At 39.8% G+C, this 17,501-nt stretch overlaps 1 protein-coding gene across 1 annotated transcript; it reads right to left on the minus strand.

Annotated features, from left to right (window-relative positions):
- Positions 1-672: 672 nt before the first annotated feature.
- LOC131970486 (NACHT and WD repeat domain-containing protein 2) lies at positions 673-17,255 on the minus strand. The gene is made up of 10 exons (XM_059331888.1): positions 17,119-17,255; positions 16,941-17,029; positions 15,087-15,194; positions 12,937-13,128; positions 10,835-10,979; positions 10,614-10,750; positions 7,053-7,385; positions 6,248-6,349; positions 4,651-5,296; positions 673-4,279 (listed from the first exon to the last, which is right to left on the minus strand). Exons 1-10 carry the CDS (start codon positions 17,177-17,179, stop codon positions 1,146-1,148), a joined length of 4,947 nt encoding a protein of 1,648 aa, XP_059187871.1. The 5' UTR covers positions 17,180-17,255; the 3' UTR covers positions 673-1,145.
- Positions 17,256-17,501: the final 246 nt, after the last annotated feature.

A 17,501-nucleotide genomic window follows, 5' to 3' on the forward strand; every position in this document is an offset into this window, starting at 1 on the left:
ATTGATTACATTTGATTACAAATACATGTGTCAACATGGTCATTGTGTTCACAATACACACAGCAGCTGTAGTTTAAACACATGAGTTGTTGGTTTTGTTTCCACAGAAATGAAACTGAAATGCTGGGTGGATTTTCAATTATCAACATCATCATCATGGAGTCAGGCCAGCTGAAACCTGAAACTGAAATACAAGGTGCTGCAGTTTCCCCAGAAAAGTTAGAACACATACACATGCAGTATTCTTATGTATACATCAGTATGTACATATATATATACATACATGCTACAACACTTTTTCATCCATACAGATGTTTCTTTAAAAACACAGTCAACAGTTTATAACTTGAAAATTTCTTAAGAAATTTTGAGCGTGTTTGACTCTGACCCGTGACTCTCACCCATACATTATTAGATAACAATTTGAACTGTTAAAAATGGAAAAGAGGAGGAAGTCATGTAAGATAATAAACCTGGTGTTGGTGCCTGTCTGTCTGTCTGTCTGTCTGACTTCACTTTGAGCATCCTGAGTTCTTCCTGAACGTCTACATATGTGTTTTGTGAAGAAAAATGAAGAAATTGTTTTTTAGAGTGATCAGAAGAAACTCCTCTGCTTTCCTCCAGAAATATTCCCTCCTTTTAACATGGCGGTCTATGAGGCTGTGGGTGCGTGTTGATGGATCATCTGTGCATCCTACACCCAAACTATAACTCTGTCAGCTTTAGCAGACCAATGTGAGTGAGAAGACCAATTTTCCTGTTTCTATGTCTAAATTAATTCTGTAGAGTGGCATTTGCGGCTTTGAGCGCAGTTTCCAAATTTATTTTTTGACACATTTTTTTTCCCTCTGCACTCTAGCGATGATTTCATTCACTCTAGCCCCTCCATAGGGTAACACTGGGGGGATTTTTTGGCGTGTTTTTGGCGAATAATTTGAAAACCGTTTGCCGAAGCCCTTAGAAAAGTCCTAGCACACTTGTCATGGCCGAGCCGGTTGAATTGATACCTTTTTAGTGTATGTGTGACTAAAACTCTGGGAGGAGTAGTCGGCCGGAAAAAAACACGGAAGAAACGAAAGAATACAATCTAGGATTAAGCCTGGTGGAGAGTATACAGTGTGCTCTTTCAAGCACACTCAAGAATCTTAAGGCCATGTAATATTAGGTGTCCCTAGTGGTAACCAGCTGAATGCTCTGTCAAAGGAGCATTGCTTCACCCGACTGTTCATATTCTCTCTGCACCTGACTGACTCCTCCCCGTCGATCGTGACATCTAAAACTGAATAAACACCTACAGACCCGTCTTCAAATCCCACAAACACACACTTCCCCTCACACACCACTAAAGTCAGTGGATTCTTCCCCAGACACACACTTCCTACTCTTTCCCCGTCTGCAAGTCGTACAACTGTGAGCACAGACCTCGTGTGCTGGAAACAGACGCAGCTTTTCTCCTGGGTGGTGGCAGGGCAGGAGATGTAGGCAGCATAGCATCCGGTTTTACCCAGACAAGCTTTTAGGACGGGACCCTCGGTCTTGAAGGAGCACAGTCTGACATGGGATAAGTCTAAGAGGTTTATGGCTTCATTGTCAGTGGACAGCAGGGCGTAGCTTCCGTCAGAGGACATGTGGAAGTCTTGTGGCTGACAGTGAAACGTAGAAGGCAGCTGGAAGTGCCTGCACACCGTCTCCTCTGCTACCTTCCAGGTGTAGACGGCCCCTGAGGCGGCCATCACCACCACAAAGTCTGGCTGCTCAGGGAGTGTGTGGAAAGCAACAACATGCTCGGAGCTTTCCATGCAGGAGAAACGCTTGCTGATGGAGCCGGACCACAGACTGGCAGCTAACAGGTCTCCACGGCGACGGCCGATCAGGAAGGTGCTCTCAGGAGACACCTGGGCGTCAGATAGGTGCGTGTGGATGCTGCACACGATGCTCCCATGTGCCAGCTTCCAAACCCGAGACAAGCCCCGATCAGAGATACTCACCCCGAAGTTACTGTTAGGGGTGATCAGCACGTGTGTCGCTCTGCTGCCGCTGATCCGCAGGATGTTCTGACCTGTCTCCGTCTGCCACACGTATATCTCCCCTACTGAGAGCGTCACAAGGTGGATGTTATCCGGAGACAGACGCAGTTTTTCCACAGGACCGTCGTGTAGGAAGTTAGCATGTGGAAGTCCTGTTTCTAATCTCCATCTCCACACCGACTCTGACCCGTCCGAGGTGTAGAACCACTCCCCTGTTGGCTCAGTTGCCACGTCTCTGACTCCACACCCCATTTTCGGAGCTGTACCTGCTGCATCTATCATCCCTGAGTCCCACACCGTCAGGCAGCCGTCACAAGCCACACAAACAGCATCTGAGGACGTTTTGAGGAGTTTAAGAGGCTGTTTGTTTGTTTCTAAGGTGAGAACACACTCCCCGGTGCTGACTCTCCACACCAACACCAGGGGACAGGCGTCTAATAAAGCCAGGAAAAGGTGGCCATCCGGGGAGAGCAAAGCCTGAGTGAAGGCTCTCCCCCGTGGAGCCAAGAACCGGTCCCAAAGCTCCCAGTCGCATGTGTCCCACATGGCCACCTGGTGGGACTGACACACCAATAAAGTGTCGATTTCATGAGAGTAATCTACATTGAGGATGTCATTAGGTTCACCCCCACTAGAGATTTCTGTGACAAGTCTGGGTGGGTTTCTTTTGGCCTCCACATCCCACAGGGTTAGACTCCCCGTCCTGTCAACACAGGCCATCTCCCACTTCTCTTCACACAAGATCATTGCTGTAACCGCATTGTGGTTTGAGTTTGAACAGGAGCAGAGGAGGCTGCTGGTGTGGGTGTCAAAAATGGATAAAGTACCATCCTCCTGGCCACAGTACATGTAGAAGCCATCACAGGAGCAAACCAAACAGGTCACGCAGCTCTGACACTGGAAATGAGTCAAGATGTCACCGGAGACATCAAACATGCTCACAAAACTCTCATCCTTCCACCACATAAACACCTTTTTCTGATATGCAGCGAAACCATCAACTTTGTTTGCTGTTTTCAAAGTTACCTTCAGCTCCAGGAACATTTCTGGACCCATCACATCCCACAGGAAAAGCTTGTTGCATTGTGTGGAAAGCAGCATGAACTGGCCGCTGCTCTTCACTCCTGCAAACTCAAGCTCTTTCTGCTCACAGCTCAGTGACACTTTGGCTACATCACACCCAGAGCCGTTCCAGATCCAAGCCGTGCCGTCGTCCATGATCTCTGCTACGATCCCACACTCTGTCGCAGCTGCTTCTCTGACAGAAACATCCTTGGCTTTGGCATCGCATTGAATGGAGGGAACAGAGGAGGGAGCTGGGCAAAGCACTACTCCTAATCCGCTTCCTCTTCTCCTCCTCTCCTGTCTGATCTCTCTGGCGTAACGTTTGAGGGCAGGAAAAACCTCCAGATGAGGGAGGAGACTGGTTTCCATCACTGAGGGCAGCTGCAGCGGTGAGCTCTGCAGTAAGCAAGCACAAGACTTCAATATGCCTGCCAGGAGTGGTCTTTCCCTTGACAAACAGACATGTGGTGACCCCTCTTCACCCTCCAGCATGGCTACCAAATCTCCCAGGAGACCTGCTTGAATCATAGCCTGGTGAAACTTCAAAGACATCAACAGACCATGCTCCAGCTCCCACCATTTGTCGCTTTCTCGTAAGTGATGCGGCAACTCTAAGACTTTCCTGAAGTTCACTCGGCCGAGCTCTTTCACAGAAGAGACGAAGACAAACGGCTGGCTTGATGGCTGCCTGTTTGTGTTTATTTCTATCTGCCTGGTGTCCTTGTTTGGTGCAGATTTCTGCTTTACAAGAAGTGGTGTTTCACCTGCACAAGCCCGCCGGCCACTGAAATAGTCCGCCATCACTGAATGAATCTCCTTCCTCACCTCATGCTCGCCTAAATACTTCTCAGCCACCACCAGATTGAAGTGTCTGCTCACCCAGAACAAAACATGTGACCCTGCAACTGTCCTCCTGATCAGAAACCTCCTCAAATCCAGTAGAAGTCTCTCCACGTCGATTTGCATGACCCTCACACTGGAGGATGGGCTCTCATTGTTATGAACTGTGTGATCACTGGACAGCAGGTCGGCGAGCTCGGCCTCAGTGAGCCCCGTCCTGGAGAGGGTGAGGTAGGAGACACAACGGGCCACAATAGAGGAGCCGTGTTTCTGCTGGAGGTGATCCAGCAACGCAGAAATGGATGAATGAACGGCATCAGGGAGAGACGACTCGGTCACATCGGAATCTGATGAGGAGAGAAGAAAAAGGACAGAAGGAGAGAAATGTAATGTAATCAGCATTTATTTCAGTTCTGTTCATAGTCAAATGTCAGAGTCTAATTGTTTATGATGGCTGGGAAATCTGAGTGTCAGAAAGTGTAACCATTTATTTAGCCTGTCCACATTCAGTCATGTGTGTATACAGTCATGGAGAAAATTATGTAAACCACCCTTGTTTTCTCCTTGCTTTCTTGGGGAGAAAGTTGTTGGGAAGTGTTGAAAGACATCTAAAGTAATTGTTGGTTTTGGTCTTTTCAGGTAATTTGTTGATATTAAGAAACATATTGAAGCCTTATCCTTTAGGAATGTGTCTGTTAGTTTGCTGTGATAGTCGTACCAGAGAGCCAGAGCGAGGTGTGTGGCTGCAGCAGTCGAGCGTAGAGAGTCAGACCACAGGAAGTCAGCGCCTGATTCACCAGCACCTGTTGTCCTGATGTCACCCTCCTCCCCGAGCTGCTCAGCAGTGACGCCAACATCTTCAAACACTGTTTCCTGTCTGCTGATCCCAGCTGAACACACACATATCCTGACTCCTCTGACACACAGTTGACAGTTTGCAGGACTTGTGTTGGGTTGGAGGAGCTTGTGAGGATGAGTTTAACGCTGGGAGGAAGAGGAGATGGGAAGCTCCCCATGATCACAGCTGCAGAGGTGTTTTGGATGTGATCCAGGCCATCGAGGATCAGAACTAGAGGTTGTTTGGAGGACGGCATGGAGGAGAGGAGGGAGGAGAAACGCTCCTGAAGCTCAGCCAGACACATGTTGGATGTTGAGCTACAGGTGGAGCTGTAGTCTCTGAGGTCAGTGATACAGCTGGAATCATCCAGCTGGCTCAGATTCTGCTCAGAGGAAGATTCACTGTGATATCTGCTGCCGATTTGATAACACAGGCTGGATAACAGAGGCCTGGGGGAAGCGTTGACTGACAGGTCGCAAAAGTAAGTGATCACCACAGGATCAGAGTCTGGTAGCCAAGACTTCATCTGTGAAGAGAGACGGTCATATAGATGGACATACTTTACAGAGGCCAACATTTACATATTAAACATACTTTACGTCTTTTTTGGTCCTTTGTAATATAAAATTTTTTTGAGACCCTGAATTTTAGGTCTTCATTAAATGTAAGTCATAACCATTATAGTTACAAGAAATTAAATAAATTAAGACATTAAATGTTTCATTCTGAGTATAATGGATCTATATAATGTGGTATTTCACCTTTTTAAATTGAATTATTGACATAAATAAACTTTTCTATGGTATTCTCATTTATTCAGATGCACGTGTAATTAATTGATTAATTGCTTAGTCTATAAAATACCATCACCATTTTGTCACAACTCAGTTGGATGTTTTCAAATGTCTTTTTTTGGGCATTTTTCATTAAAAAAATGACTTAAACAATGGAACAATTGATTATCCAAATTGGTCTCTAAGGTTAGAACAAAACTAGGCAAAAAATCTTTTGAATATGCTGCCACTTTTTCCTGGAATAATGTACTGAAGGTCCTAAAATGGAGTTGATTACTACAGAGGAATTTAAGTAAATGTGTTTGCACCTACACTTTTAAAATATCCCTTTGTATGCAGTATAACTGTTTTCTTTTTATTGCAATATACTTGGATATTGTCTTTACTAATTTGTACTATATGACAGTTGTATTTGTAATTTGTAATTTTATTTATTTCAAAACAGGGACAGCGCACAATAGGACATTAATCTTGTACAATAAGAGAATATGCATTGTGCCAGGTTCTAGCAGATTGTAATTTTCCACCTGTAGTCCCTGGGCAGGTTGATGGAATAGTACATAGAAAATGTGTATAGAAAAGGACAATTATTAAAATTCTTTGAGAAAAAGAAAAATGGAAGAACAAAATGCTTCAGTGTTCATAAACTGTTCTCAATTTTCACTTGAGTCCACTTACTGTACCTGTTGAGCACAGTGTGCCAGCAGAACTGTCTTCCCTGTGCACGGTCCTCCTGTCACCACTAGAGGGCACTGCTGTTCGTTCTGCTCCACAAAGGCTCTGACCTGCAGGGAATGAAAAGGAAACTAGTGATGCAATGTTGCACCTGGACTTTCTGGATTTATCAGAATGTCAGAAATACAGTAATAGAAAAAATATTAGACAACCATTGTGTTCTTCAATTTCTTCATTTCAATACCTGGTACAACTAAAGGTACATTTGTTTGGACAAATATAATGATATAATTTGGGATTTTGAGGCTTCAAGTAGGATCAATATGGAAAAAATGAATAGACCTACATTGTTTTCTTCAATTTCTTGTTCATTCTAATGAAAAGTACATTTATTTGGTCAAATATAATGATAACAACAAAAATAGGTTGTAAGAGGTTTTAAAAAAATATATATTTTAAGTTTAATTTAAGAGCTGATATGTAGACATTTTCCACGGTTTTCTTGATAATGATTTTGGTTATTATCAACAAAACCATGCTAAATGTCTACATATCAGCTCTTAAATTAAACTCTTATCAGCTATTTTTGTTATCATTGTATTTGTCCAAACAAACTTTAGTTGTACCAGGCATTAAAATGAACAAGAAATTGAAGAATAATGGTGGTCTAATCATTTTTTCCATGACTATAATTGGCAAAAAAATTTAGCTACTTAATAATAAATCACCAGATGTTATTATCCATTAAGTGTGAGCCATACAACAATTCAAAAAACATTAGAAACCCATTCATAAAAACACTTTGATCCTGACCTTCTCCTCCTCCGGCCGAATGACATGATAAAATTGTGACAGGACATCACACAGCTCCTCCTGCTCTCTGGTTAAAGCATCACTGAGCTGAGAACCTTCTCCGCCCTCTGAGACCTTCAAGCTGTCAATCAAGCCCAGGAGGTCTGAGAACACCTGCTGGCACAGAGCCGCAGCGTAGCCCCGCCTCCTGGCTGTGGTGTAACCGTGGCGTGGGTCACACTCTGTAGCCAGGGTGTAGACAGGAAGCTTGGAAGAAGTGACGAGACCCGGCAGGAAGCTGTCACAAAGCTCTGAGAGTAATTGTCCCTCAGTGGGTGAAGTGTGCAGTGCAGCCTGAAAACACACAAGTGGAGAAAAAGAGAAAATCACTCTCTCTTCGGAATGGTGATACAACCTGCATTTTATATTTAACTACTTCTAAAAAAAATTAACCATAATTTATAAAATTTAAATATGTGAGGTATATTTCACCACATCTCTATAAACAGAAATGACATTTTTAATACTACACTTACATAGAATAAATGTAAAGTCACTATCTATCACTAACTCTGATGAAATCCGATAAAGCCTGTACATTCCCAGTATTTCAAACTGGGTGTATTTGGTGATATTCACAGGAAAAGTTACTATGTTACAATGGCCCAACAATGTAATAAAAGAGTGATGACTGTAGTGGACATTTGTCTGAAAAATCAAAAACTAACATTAAATCAAACATAATCTAAGCGCCCCTGATGCAGCATGGGGATGTGGTGTCTGCAGGCAAAAGAAGGTTATTGTCCATGCAAAGCTGTGAGGTTTTCCTTTATGGTTTATTGTTTCAAAAACAAGCAAAAGAACAAAGAAATCATGGCTCTAAAAAAACCCATAGGCCCACCCAGGTGCATGCTGGTTCTATATCAGTACATTTAACATGGTTTTCTTGATAATAACCAAAATCACTATCAAGATTTTTGCCATACTGATGTCCAACCAGAGCCTGTGGCGCCGCCATGTGGGCACAGAAGGAAAAGCAGTATGGGATAGTACAGGTGAATCTCAAAAAATAAGAATATCATAGAAAGTTTATTTATGTCAGTAATTCAATTCAAAAAGGTGAAATAACACATTAAATAGATCAATTACACACAGAATGAAACATTTCATGTCATAATTTATTTAATTTATTCTAATTATAATGATTATGGCTTACATTTAATGAAGACCTAAAATTCAGTGTCTCAAAAGGATTACAAAAGACCAATTTTAAAAAGTAAGTTTAATATGGAAATAATAAACATAACAAAATAAACAGAAAACCATGGAAAATGTCTAGATATCAGCTCTTAAGTTAAACACTTTTTGTTGTTATCATTTTATTTGTCCAAACAAATGTACCTTTAGTTGTACCAGGCATTAAAATGGACAAGAAATTGAAGAAAACAAGGGTTGGTCTAATAAATTTTCCACGACTGTATATAACCTCAGGTACCCATAATGTAAAGCCAGTTTCCATAGAAAATAAAATACTCATTTTGCAAAAAAAACTAAATACACTACACAATAATAATAAAAAATGATAATAATGATAATAATAATAACTAGAAAATTTCCCCTGGGGAAATTCTGAAAGGGCCACGGGGGCTACTGCCGGTGTGTGTACACTATGATGAGATTCTTCAGAGATTTCAAACTATGCCCTTTAACCTCAAAATGTGTGTGTGTGTGTGTGTGTGTGTGTGTGTGTGTGGCGAAAATCGCATAAAGTTACCTGTGTGTGTGTGTTTGTGTATGTGTGTGTGTGTAATTAAAAATCACATAAAGTTATCTGTGTGTGTGTTTGTGTGTGTGTGTGTGTGCACGTGTGTGTTTGAAGCATATGTATGCATCTGTGAGGAGTGTGCGCACTTACGCGCATGTGTGTGTGTGTGTGTATCTGTAACTGTAATCACATCAAAGATCAAAGGCAATCAGATCAAAGCAATCAACAGAATTAACTGACACCTGTTAATGAAAGAGTGACAGCAGCCAGAGGTGGACTGGAATTTCTGCTGGAGTGTGACGCGTGTCATGTGCAGGTACGATGGATGGTCCAAACCAATAGGGTGTCAGAATGGTATAAGTTTATACTTCCCATCCAACCACAGTCACATTCACTCTATCTGGATGGAGCATTTTATCTGGATAGGGGTTTTTGTGTGTGTTTTTTGAACGATGAAAATATGTAATGAAAACTGAATGAAAAAAAGCCAAAATGAAATAGGAGTAACGAGGCTATTTATTAACCTGTTACTGTTCCTGTGTCCCGTCAGTGGGATTTAAAACAGACACAATGATATACGGCTTTAATGGGAGGGATTTAAATCGCTAACAAGGATGTCGAACTTTTCGAGCATTTTATGTGCTAAATTTAGCTTCAAAGTGGAAAACCTGTCCAAAAATGTGCATTTTTTCAACAATAACCCTGTGTCAGTAATGCTGACAGTAAATGTGGATATATGATATGATTCCTCAAACTGTCACCTTTCATTAGAGCCCAGAATGATGACTGTAGGTTACAGGGTTCAACATTTATGGACATTTGGTATGTCACCATGGTTACCAAGGATGCTATTGGAGTCTCCATGAATACATAATCATAATTATTATGATAATTATAAAAACCTGTGTAAAATAGTTATTTTTTGAGATACCTTGATGAAATTTGAGCTAGGAGTAGGTAATATTTAAACTTTGACCCCATTGTTTTTTCCAGTTCAGAAGTCCCAGGTATAATGATCTGCAGGCCTGTATCTAACAAAAATATCCAGGCGGACAATAAAAAAACATATTTTTCAGTTTCAGTCAACTTCCATCACTCATTAACAGCATTACAGTACAGTACAGATAATTGCGTGAAATTGCAAGGAGTAGAAGTAAAAAGTCAGCTGAAAAATAATTATTCCAGTAAAGTATAGATACCCAGAATTTCTACTTAAATAAGGTAAAGAAGTATTTGTACTTTGTTACTTGACACCTCTGCACTGCAAAAACAGATGTGTTAAAAATGACACATGTTGTGCAGAATTTTAACACATGCAGTGAGTGTGCTTAGGGACTACACATGTTGTGTCAAATTTAACACACAATTTGTGTCATTTTAACTCATTATATGTTGATAATGTGTAACTGAAAATTACCAAAAACTACTACTTAATGTGTTAACCACGTCCACGTCTGAATCCATTGGATGACAAAAAAATGGCCGTTAAACTTTTAAACTTGATATATTCACATATATTCATTTAATATATAAATATTACTTCATATGTTTTTAAGGCTATTTCATGTACTATCATATACATTTTTACCAAGTTTTTTGTTATTAAACACAAACTATTCTCCCCCAATCAGATCTATCCAGAGGCATGGGGAAAATCTACACAACATGTGTCAAAATGATATCAACACAACCATGTGTGTTGTTTTTTGACACATCTCTTTTTTCTGTGTGCATAAAAGCAAGTCTATAAAAGTGGGTTTCAAGAAGTATGTGTATAGTCATGTGTTAAGGTATATCAGCGGCTGAGTGGCTCTGACCTCTGGCTGTGACGTCATCCCTCTCTTCTCTCTCTCTCCTTCTGCGTTGACGACCCTGTGGACGTAAACCAGGCATCGCTTCATGATGTCATAATGAGGACCGTTGTCCAGAGCATATCGCAGATCTGCGTCGAGGGCTGGAGAGACACAGCAAAACACATTCAGCTATACTTCAATTTAAGAAAGGAAAAGCAACCGCAGAGACATAGAGAATATCTGACCTGATCTGTAGAAGCGGTGGGCTCTCTCTGGGCTCATCAGACCGCTCTGGAGGCACAAACTCACAGTGGTCTGAAACACCTTCCTCAGCTCTTCTTCTTTAGCCCTCATCTTCATCTCTTCTTCTTCATCTTTAACCTCTGCCTGCTGAACAACAAACAGATACTTTTCAGACAACAGCATGACAGTCAGTTAACAGTTTGGATAAAAGATATACATTTCATTTATCCAAAGAGGTTATATCCAAAAAAATATTAGACCGACTGTTAGAATAATCTGTTATTCTGTCTCTGTTGTCTGTCTCTGTGGACCTGGGTCACTATCTGTGTATTTACCCTTTCTCTGTGCAATCATGCAAGCTGCTTTGCTATAATGCTCATGTGCTGATATTGTTGTTAAACTATTGCTAAACTAAATACATTTACACCATCTGCTTAAACTTTCTCTGCCCAAATTAGAGTAAGATTATATTATCACAAAAAGGTATACTTTATGTGGATGTTTTTTGCAAAGTCTGTGTCTCCAGTAATATCTCTACAGGTCATATCAAGGCAGGAGTTGCTGATTTGAAAGTTTGTTGCAGGTCAGATCACAGACATGATATGCGAAGCAGAGAGTTAGCTGACTTCTCTGCTTGGTGACATGAAGTGTCCACGCATCGAACAAACTGACAAATCAGCGGATCGAAAAGGAGGCTCCTTCTCAAGATCAACCTACATTATTGAGTAAACTTCTGTTAGGTTATAAAAACGTGATCAGGAAAATTAGACTGCGTCCAGCCTTCATGAACTGACCAGCCTACGTGTAGAAGAAGAAGATTACTTTATTAATCCGACAATGAGGAAATTCGACCTCTGCATTTAACCTTTTGGTAACGCTTTATATTAAGGTCCTTGTAATAACCATTAATTAACAAGTAATAAGGCCCTTGTAAGTCCTTACAATATGTTTACATTATTGTGTGTTTATAAGCTTATATAAGTGTTAATAATGGCATTACAAACACCCATGACCCACCCATTATGTATTTGCCATGCCTTTATTAATCTTATTTTGTTTGCTTATTGATATTAAAATATACTTTATTGCTCATCTATTATAAGTTAACTACAAGTTAACTATGCTTTTTGCAACTACCGGATCTAAAGCGAGAACAATGCCTTATTACTTGTTAATTAATGGTTATTAAGGACCTTATTATAAAGCTTTACCAACCTTTTTTACACACCAGTGAACACACCATGCAAGGAGCAGTGGGCAGCACATAACTGCGCCCGGGGAGCTGTGCAGGGGGGTTAGGTGCCTTGTTCAAGGGCACCTAACCGGCGACTCTCCAGTTACAAGCCCGATTCCTAACCTGTAGGGCACGGACTGACCTAAAAGTCAGGGAAGTGTAGTTTGAACCCAGAGACTCTGTAACTGCACATTTCTTGATGTATTGTAAGAAAGTGAAGTTAAAGTGAAAACTCTGACGTCTCCTGCTCATCATTCCCCATCAAACGATTGGCGCGGAGAAATAGGTGAAGATAATTTAATTTTAAAGGTTTCCTGATACTATTTCCCAACACACCCTTGTTTTCTCTAATATCCTGTTTATTTTAATACCTGGTAGAACTAAAGGTACATTTATTTGATAATAACCAAATCATATCAGCTCTTAAATTAAACTCTTATCAGCTATTTTTGTTGTTATCATTATATTTGTCCAAACAAATGTACCTTTAGTTGTACCAGGCATTAATATGAACAAGAAATTAGAGAAAACAAGGGTGGTCTAATATTTTTTTCCATGACTGTATGATCATGTGTACTCAAGAAATGCAAAGTTATCTGATATATAGAAAGTAAACATACAGTATAATGACATTATTAAATATTCAGAATATTAATTTATAGTTATATTACACAGAGAGCGCTATGTTTTCCTCTTTCATTCATAAACACAGATCCATCAGCACCAATCATAATTTCTGGCTCCCATTTAATCAGCAGCTGCATTTGAACAAACAAAGTCCTGTTTGTTTAGCGAGACGATCTTAATTATAATTTAATCCAACTGAGGACAACAGATGAATCATGTATTTCTGAGGTTGGGTGTGATTACCTGAGGACAGCAGCTGTGTGGAGGTGTCAGGCAGTAGGAGGGGGGGAGGGTGTTCTCGTCCCTCTGGTAGACTCCCTCTAGGTCCTGGGTGTTGACGCCGGCCCGCTGACTCTCCTGCAGCAGCAGCTGGTACTCCGACACCTCCACCTGGGGGGGCAGGCCGGCGGTGCCATACTTATGTCCGACCAGAGCCTGCAGCGCCGCCATGTATGGGATAGTGTAGTTCAGAGCAGTTGTTCAGTAGACTTGGTGATTTATGATGCTCCAGTATTCTGCCCTACAAAGTATAACTGCAGCAACTACACAAAGGGTAAAACTGAGAAAAATTGCTTTAACATTTTCTAACGTTTTCAACTGGCCAGCCAAATGTGTTATAAGGTAGGTTAGTGATGACACTTATTTCTACATGTATTGATGATGTCATTTTTATGCTCAATTCATCAAATCATGATTTATTTAACCTTTGACCCTAAAAATGTAGTTGATGCACTCTGGTTTTGCTGTAAAAGGTTCTAATATCAATCAATCAATCAGACTTTATTTGTATAGCACTTTTCATACAAGGGAGATGCAACACAAAGTGTTTACATAAAAAAAGGAGAAAGTAATAATAATAATAATAATACAAATAACAAAACATAGAAACAAGCCCTCTGCCCATCCCCAACCCTCCACCCCACTCACCTTCATCCACCCATCCAATTATAAACAAAGCACAAACTGAGGAAACGCCAACTCACCGTGGAGCAGTGAGGAAATACTGGAGGCAGGTTAGAAATGAATTAGATAAAAAATAAAGTAAGGTAAGATAAAATGAAATAAAATAAAATAAAATAAGATTAAAAAAATAAATAGTAACTAATAGTAATTCACAAACAGAGTGCAGTAACTACAATGTTGTTTTAAAAGTGTTTAACAACTCTATTCAAAGATTTATGTATTATAGACTTAATATTATAAAGTAATGTTATATTTTACTCTTAATATAATTTTATCTCACGTTTTTTACTTAATCACTATCTAGATAATAATTTCTCTAGCAAATAAACTTATAATTTATATTATTCTTGTCTTCCCTATTCAACGCAATGAAGGAAAACAAGGCTTCACTGGATCACAGGATTATTTCTCTGAAATAAAGAAAAAATGAAATCTGAAACTTTGTCACAAGATAAAACAGACATCAAGGAGTTCGTTTTTAGTTATAACTCAATTTCAACCAAAAATGTAGTTACTGCAGTTAGGCTCTGTAGGGCAGTGTACATCTACGGAAGAGGATTGGGGCCAGGTAGGAGAATAGAATAATGTGAGGAGGGTTTTTTTTTCATTATGCAGTTAAAAAAAAAAAGTTAAAATGTCGAGAAAAAAAGTTGAAATGACAAAAATAAAGTAAACTGTTTGTGTTCAGTAGAGTTGGAAAGATATTCACAAATTCATATCAGTCAGTCATCAAAGGAACATTGTTTTAGAGAAAGGCGTCTATCTGAAGAGTTAGGTAGACTGCAAGATACAACCTGATTTTCATCAATGTTGTAAACGGAGCAATAGCTACACTATTATAGGGTGTAGTAGTATTGTATTAATGGAAAAAATATTAGACCATTGTTTTCTTCAATTTCTTGTTCATTTTAATGGCTGGTACAACTAAAGGTACATTTGTTAGGACAAATATAATGATGACAACAAAAATAGCTGATAAGAGTTTAATTTAAGAGCTGATATCTAGACATTTCCATGGTTTTATTGATAATGATTTTGGTTATTATAAAAAAAACAAACAGGGAATATGTCTTGTTTAGTTGTTATCATTATATTTGTCCAAACAAATGGACCTTTAGTTGTACCAGGCATAAAATGAACAAGAAATGAGAGAAAACAAGGGTGGTCTAATACTTTTTGACTGTATATTAGACGTATTGAGGAAAATCTGGTTGTAGCTTGCAGTCTACTTTACCAAACTCAAAAGTTGTCTTTATTCTTGAAATTTAAACTTTTTTCTCAACGTTGTATTTCAAATTGATTCTCATCATTTCGACTTTGTTTCTCGAAGTGCATAATGATTTTTTTTCCTACCCTCATTTTTTTTCTCCTACCTAGCCCTAATCCTCTTCTGTATACATGTAACAAGATTAACCCAGTGATTTATTTACCAGTAAAAAAGGTCCTGCGGAGCTCTCTCTGCATTCTTTAATCAGCTGCTGTCTGGTGTTTTCATCTGGCCAATGACTGGGATCACTGCACTCAAACGGGTCTATCACCTACACATTCACACACACACGCACACACACACACACACACACACACACACACACGCGCACGCATGCATACACACACACTGGTTACAACAATCTGGAGGAGAGATGAATGGTAATCAGGTTATTAAAAGCACACAGTGAGGTGCAGTAACAATCGACAGGTGGAGGCTCAGTAACATTTGATATTCTTCCATCTCTCTAATTACACATGACGCTGAAGAGAGACGGCACAATGAGCTGGTTGAACTGCCCCGAGGTGTTTTCATACACACTGACACACACAGAGCACAGAGTCACATTACAGCTGCTCATCGGCTTTTTTTGGTCAAATTTAATTATGCAAAGTTGAGTAGAATTGACTGCATTATAAAGGGAATGGCCTCAGACAAAGGACACACACACACACACACACACACACACACACACACACACACACACACACACACACACACACACACACACACACACACACACACACACACACACACACACAAACAATAATATTGTTTTTGTACTCCACTGATGGCAGTGAGTGATGTTAACAGGGAGTCTTGGTGATGCTTAAATCTGTCTGTAATCGTGCTGAAACACTGAGTCAATTATGCCTCTAGTTGACTGACAGAAAATTAATTTTCGGGCTTTTCAAAGCAGCTCAGCTGCTTTGAAAGCTTGAAAGCTTTGACTCAGGGCCTTTACCTCTGATAGCATGAGCAATTTACTTTATACGACCTTCTATCAACAAAAGAATTAAATGAGAATAAACATATCTATCTACTTTTGATGCAGATATTTAATGAAGCCCTGAGAGGCAAGTGAGGAAACTTCTGTTGATCCATTTTATGAAGTCGAACTTGTTGTCTCTTCTGTCTTTATGTCTTTAGAACAGGTGAAAAAAATGGTTTTAATATTTCTAAGTTGGGGAAAAAAAGTTTAGGCAGGTGATTCATTTCTGTGTTTGTTGTTTTTTGTAACAGTCATGCTGCAACTGTTTTATACACAGAACTTTTTGGCTTCATTTGGCACTGAGAAACTATCATAGGAATGAACAGGGCCCCGTCTCTAAAGCTGTATCCATGCCTCTTGATATACAGTCATGGAAAAAATGATTAGACCACCCTGGTTTTCTCCTTGCTTTCTTGTTCATTTAATGGCTGGTACAATTAAAAGTACTTTTGTTTGGACAAATGTAATGATAACAACAAAAAACGCTGATAAGAGTTTAATTCAAGAGCTGATATCTAGACATTTTCCATGGTTTTCCTGATAATAACCAAAATCATTAAACATGGAAAATGTCTAGATATCTCTAAATTGAAAATTGAGTTTAAATCTGAAATTAAACTCTTGTGATGTATTTTTGTTGTTATCTTTAAATGTGTCCAAATTTAGTTCTACCAGCCATTAAAATGAACAAGAAATTGAAGAAAAAAAACAATGGTCTAAAACTTTTTTCCATGCCTGTATTTTATTCCTATGAGGAAAAAGATGCATGATTTCAGTAGATCACCAGGTTATAAGAATGAAGGCTCCACCTAGGACACATCACTGTGAACAGGAATAACTTCATGCATGTAACTTTTGTCACAAATAAAGTAAGCTACACAGCTGAAGGCTCTAAAAGCTATTAACAGTGTGAGTAGTTGTAATGTTAAGTAAAGGATGTAAAAGTAAATTAAAAAAACACACAGATACAGTTATCTCTGGCATGTTTTCTATGTGGATTAAATCTAATATTGTGTGTGTACTCACCCTGACGTCCAGTCCCAGTGTGTGTCTGCAGTGCTCTCTAAGTTTGGGGAACACACTCTCTCTCAGAGCTCTGCGCTCCACCACGCTGTCTACACAGAGCATTAACACAAACAACATCTACTCACAAAACAACGCAACATAAAAAGAACATAAACCTCCAGACATGTGTTGTACATACCCTCTGGGTTGGAGCACAGATACAGTTTCACACAAGTGGACTTTGAAGGAGACGACTCCATTTGTCTTCCTCTGGATTAAACTCAGGAAAAATAAGAGATTTTTGGTTTTAACATATTAAATGACACCGAATGAAGAGTTCCAGTTACTGCTTCGCTGCTATGAACTTCTGTTTGCCTTTCCCCTCCTGCTCCACTCAGGAAACGCTGCCCTCTGTGTTTATACAGAGCTTTATCATGATCACACCCACTTTTAGAGTCTCCACACACACACACACACACACAGTCAGATGATACATGTGTAGGACAGGTGCACAAACACACACATTTTAATGCAGGAAGGCAGACCATCAAACTCAAAATCACAATAAACACAAAGTTAACC

The sequence above is a fragment of the Centropristis striata genome, chromosome 4 (genome assembly GCF_030273125.1).
Source record: "Centropristis striata isolate RG_2023a ecotype Rhode Island chromosome 4, C.striata_1.0, whole genome shotgun sequence".
Taxonomy (NCBI): Eukaryota; Metazoa; Chordata; class Actinopteri; order Perciformes; family Serranidae; genus Centropristis; species Centropristis striata.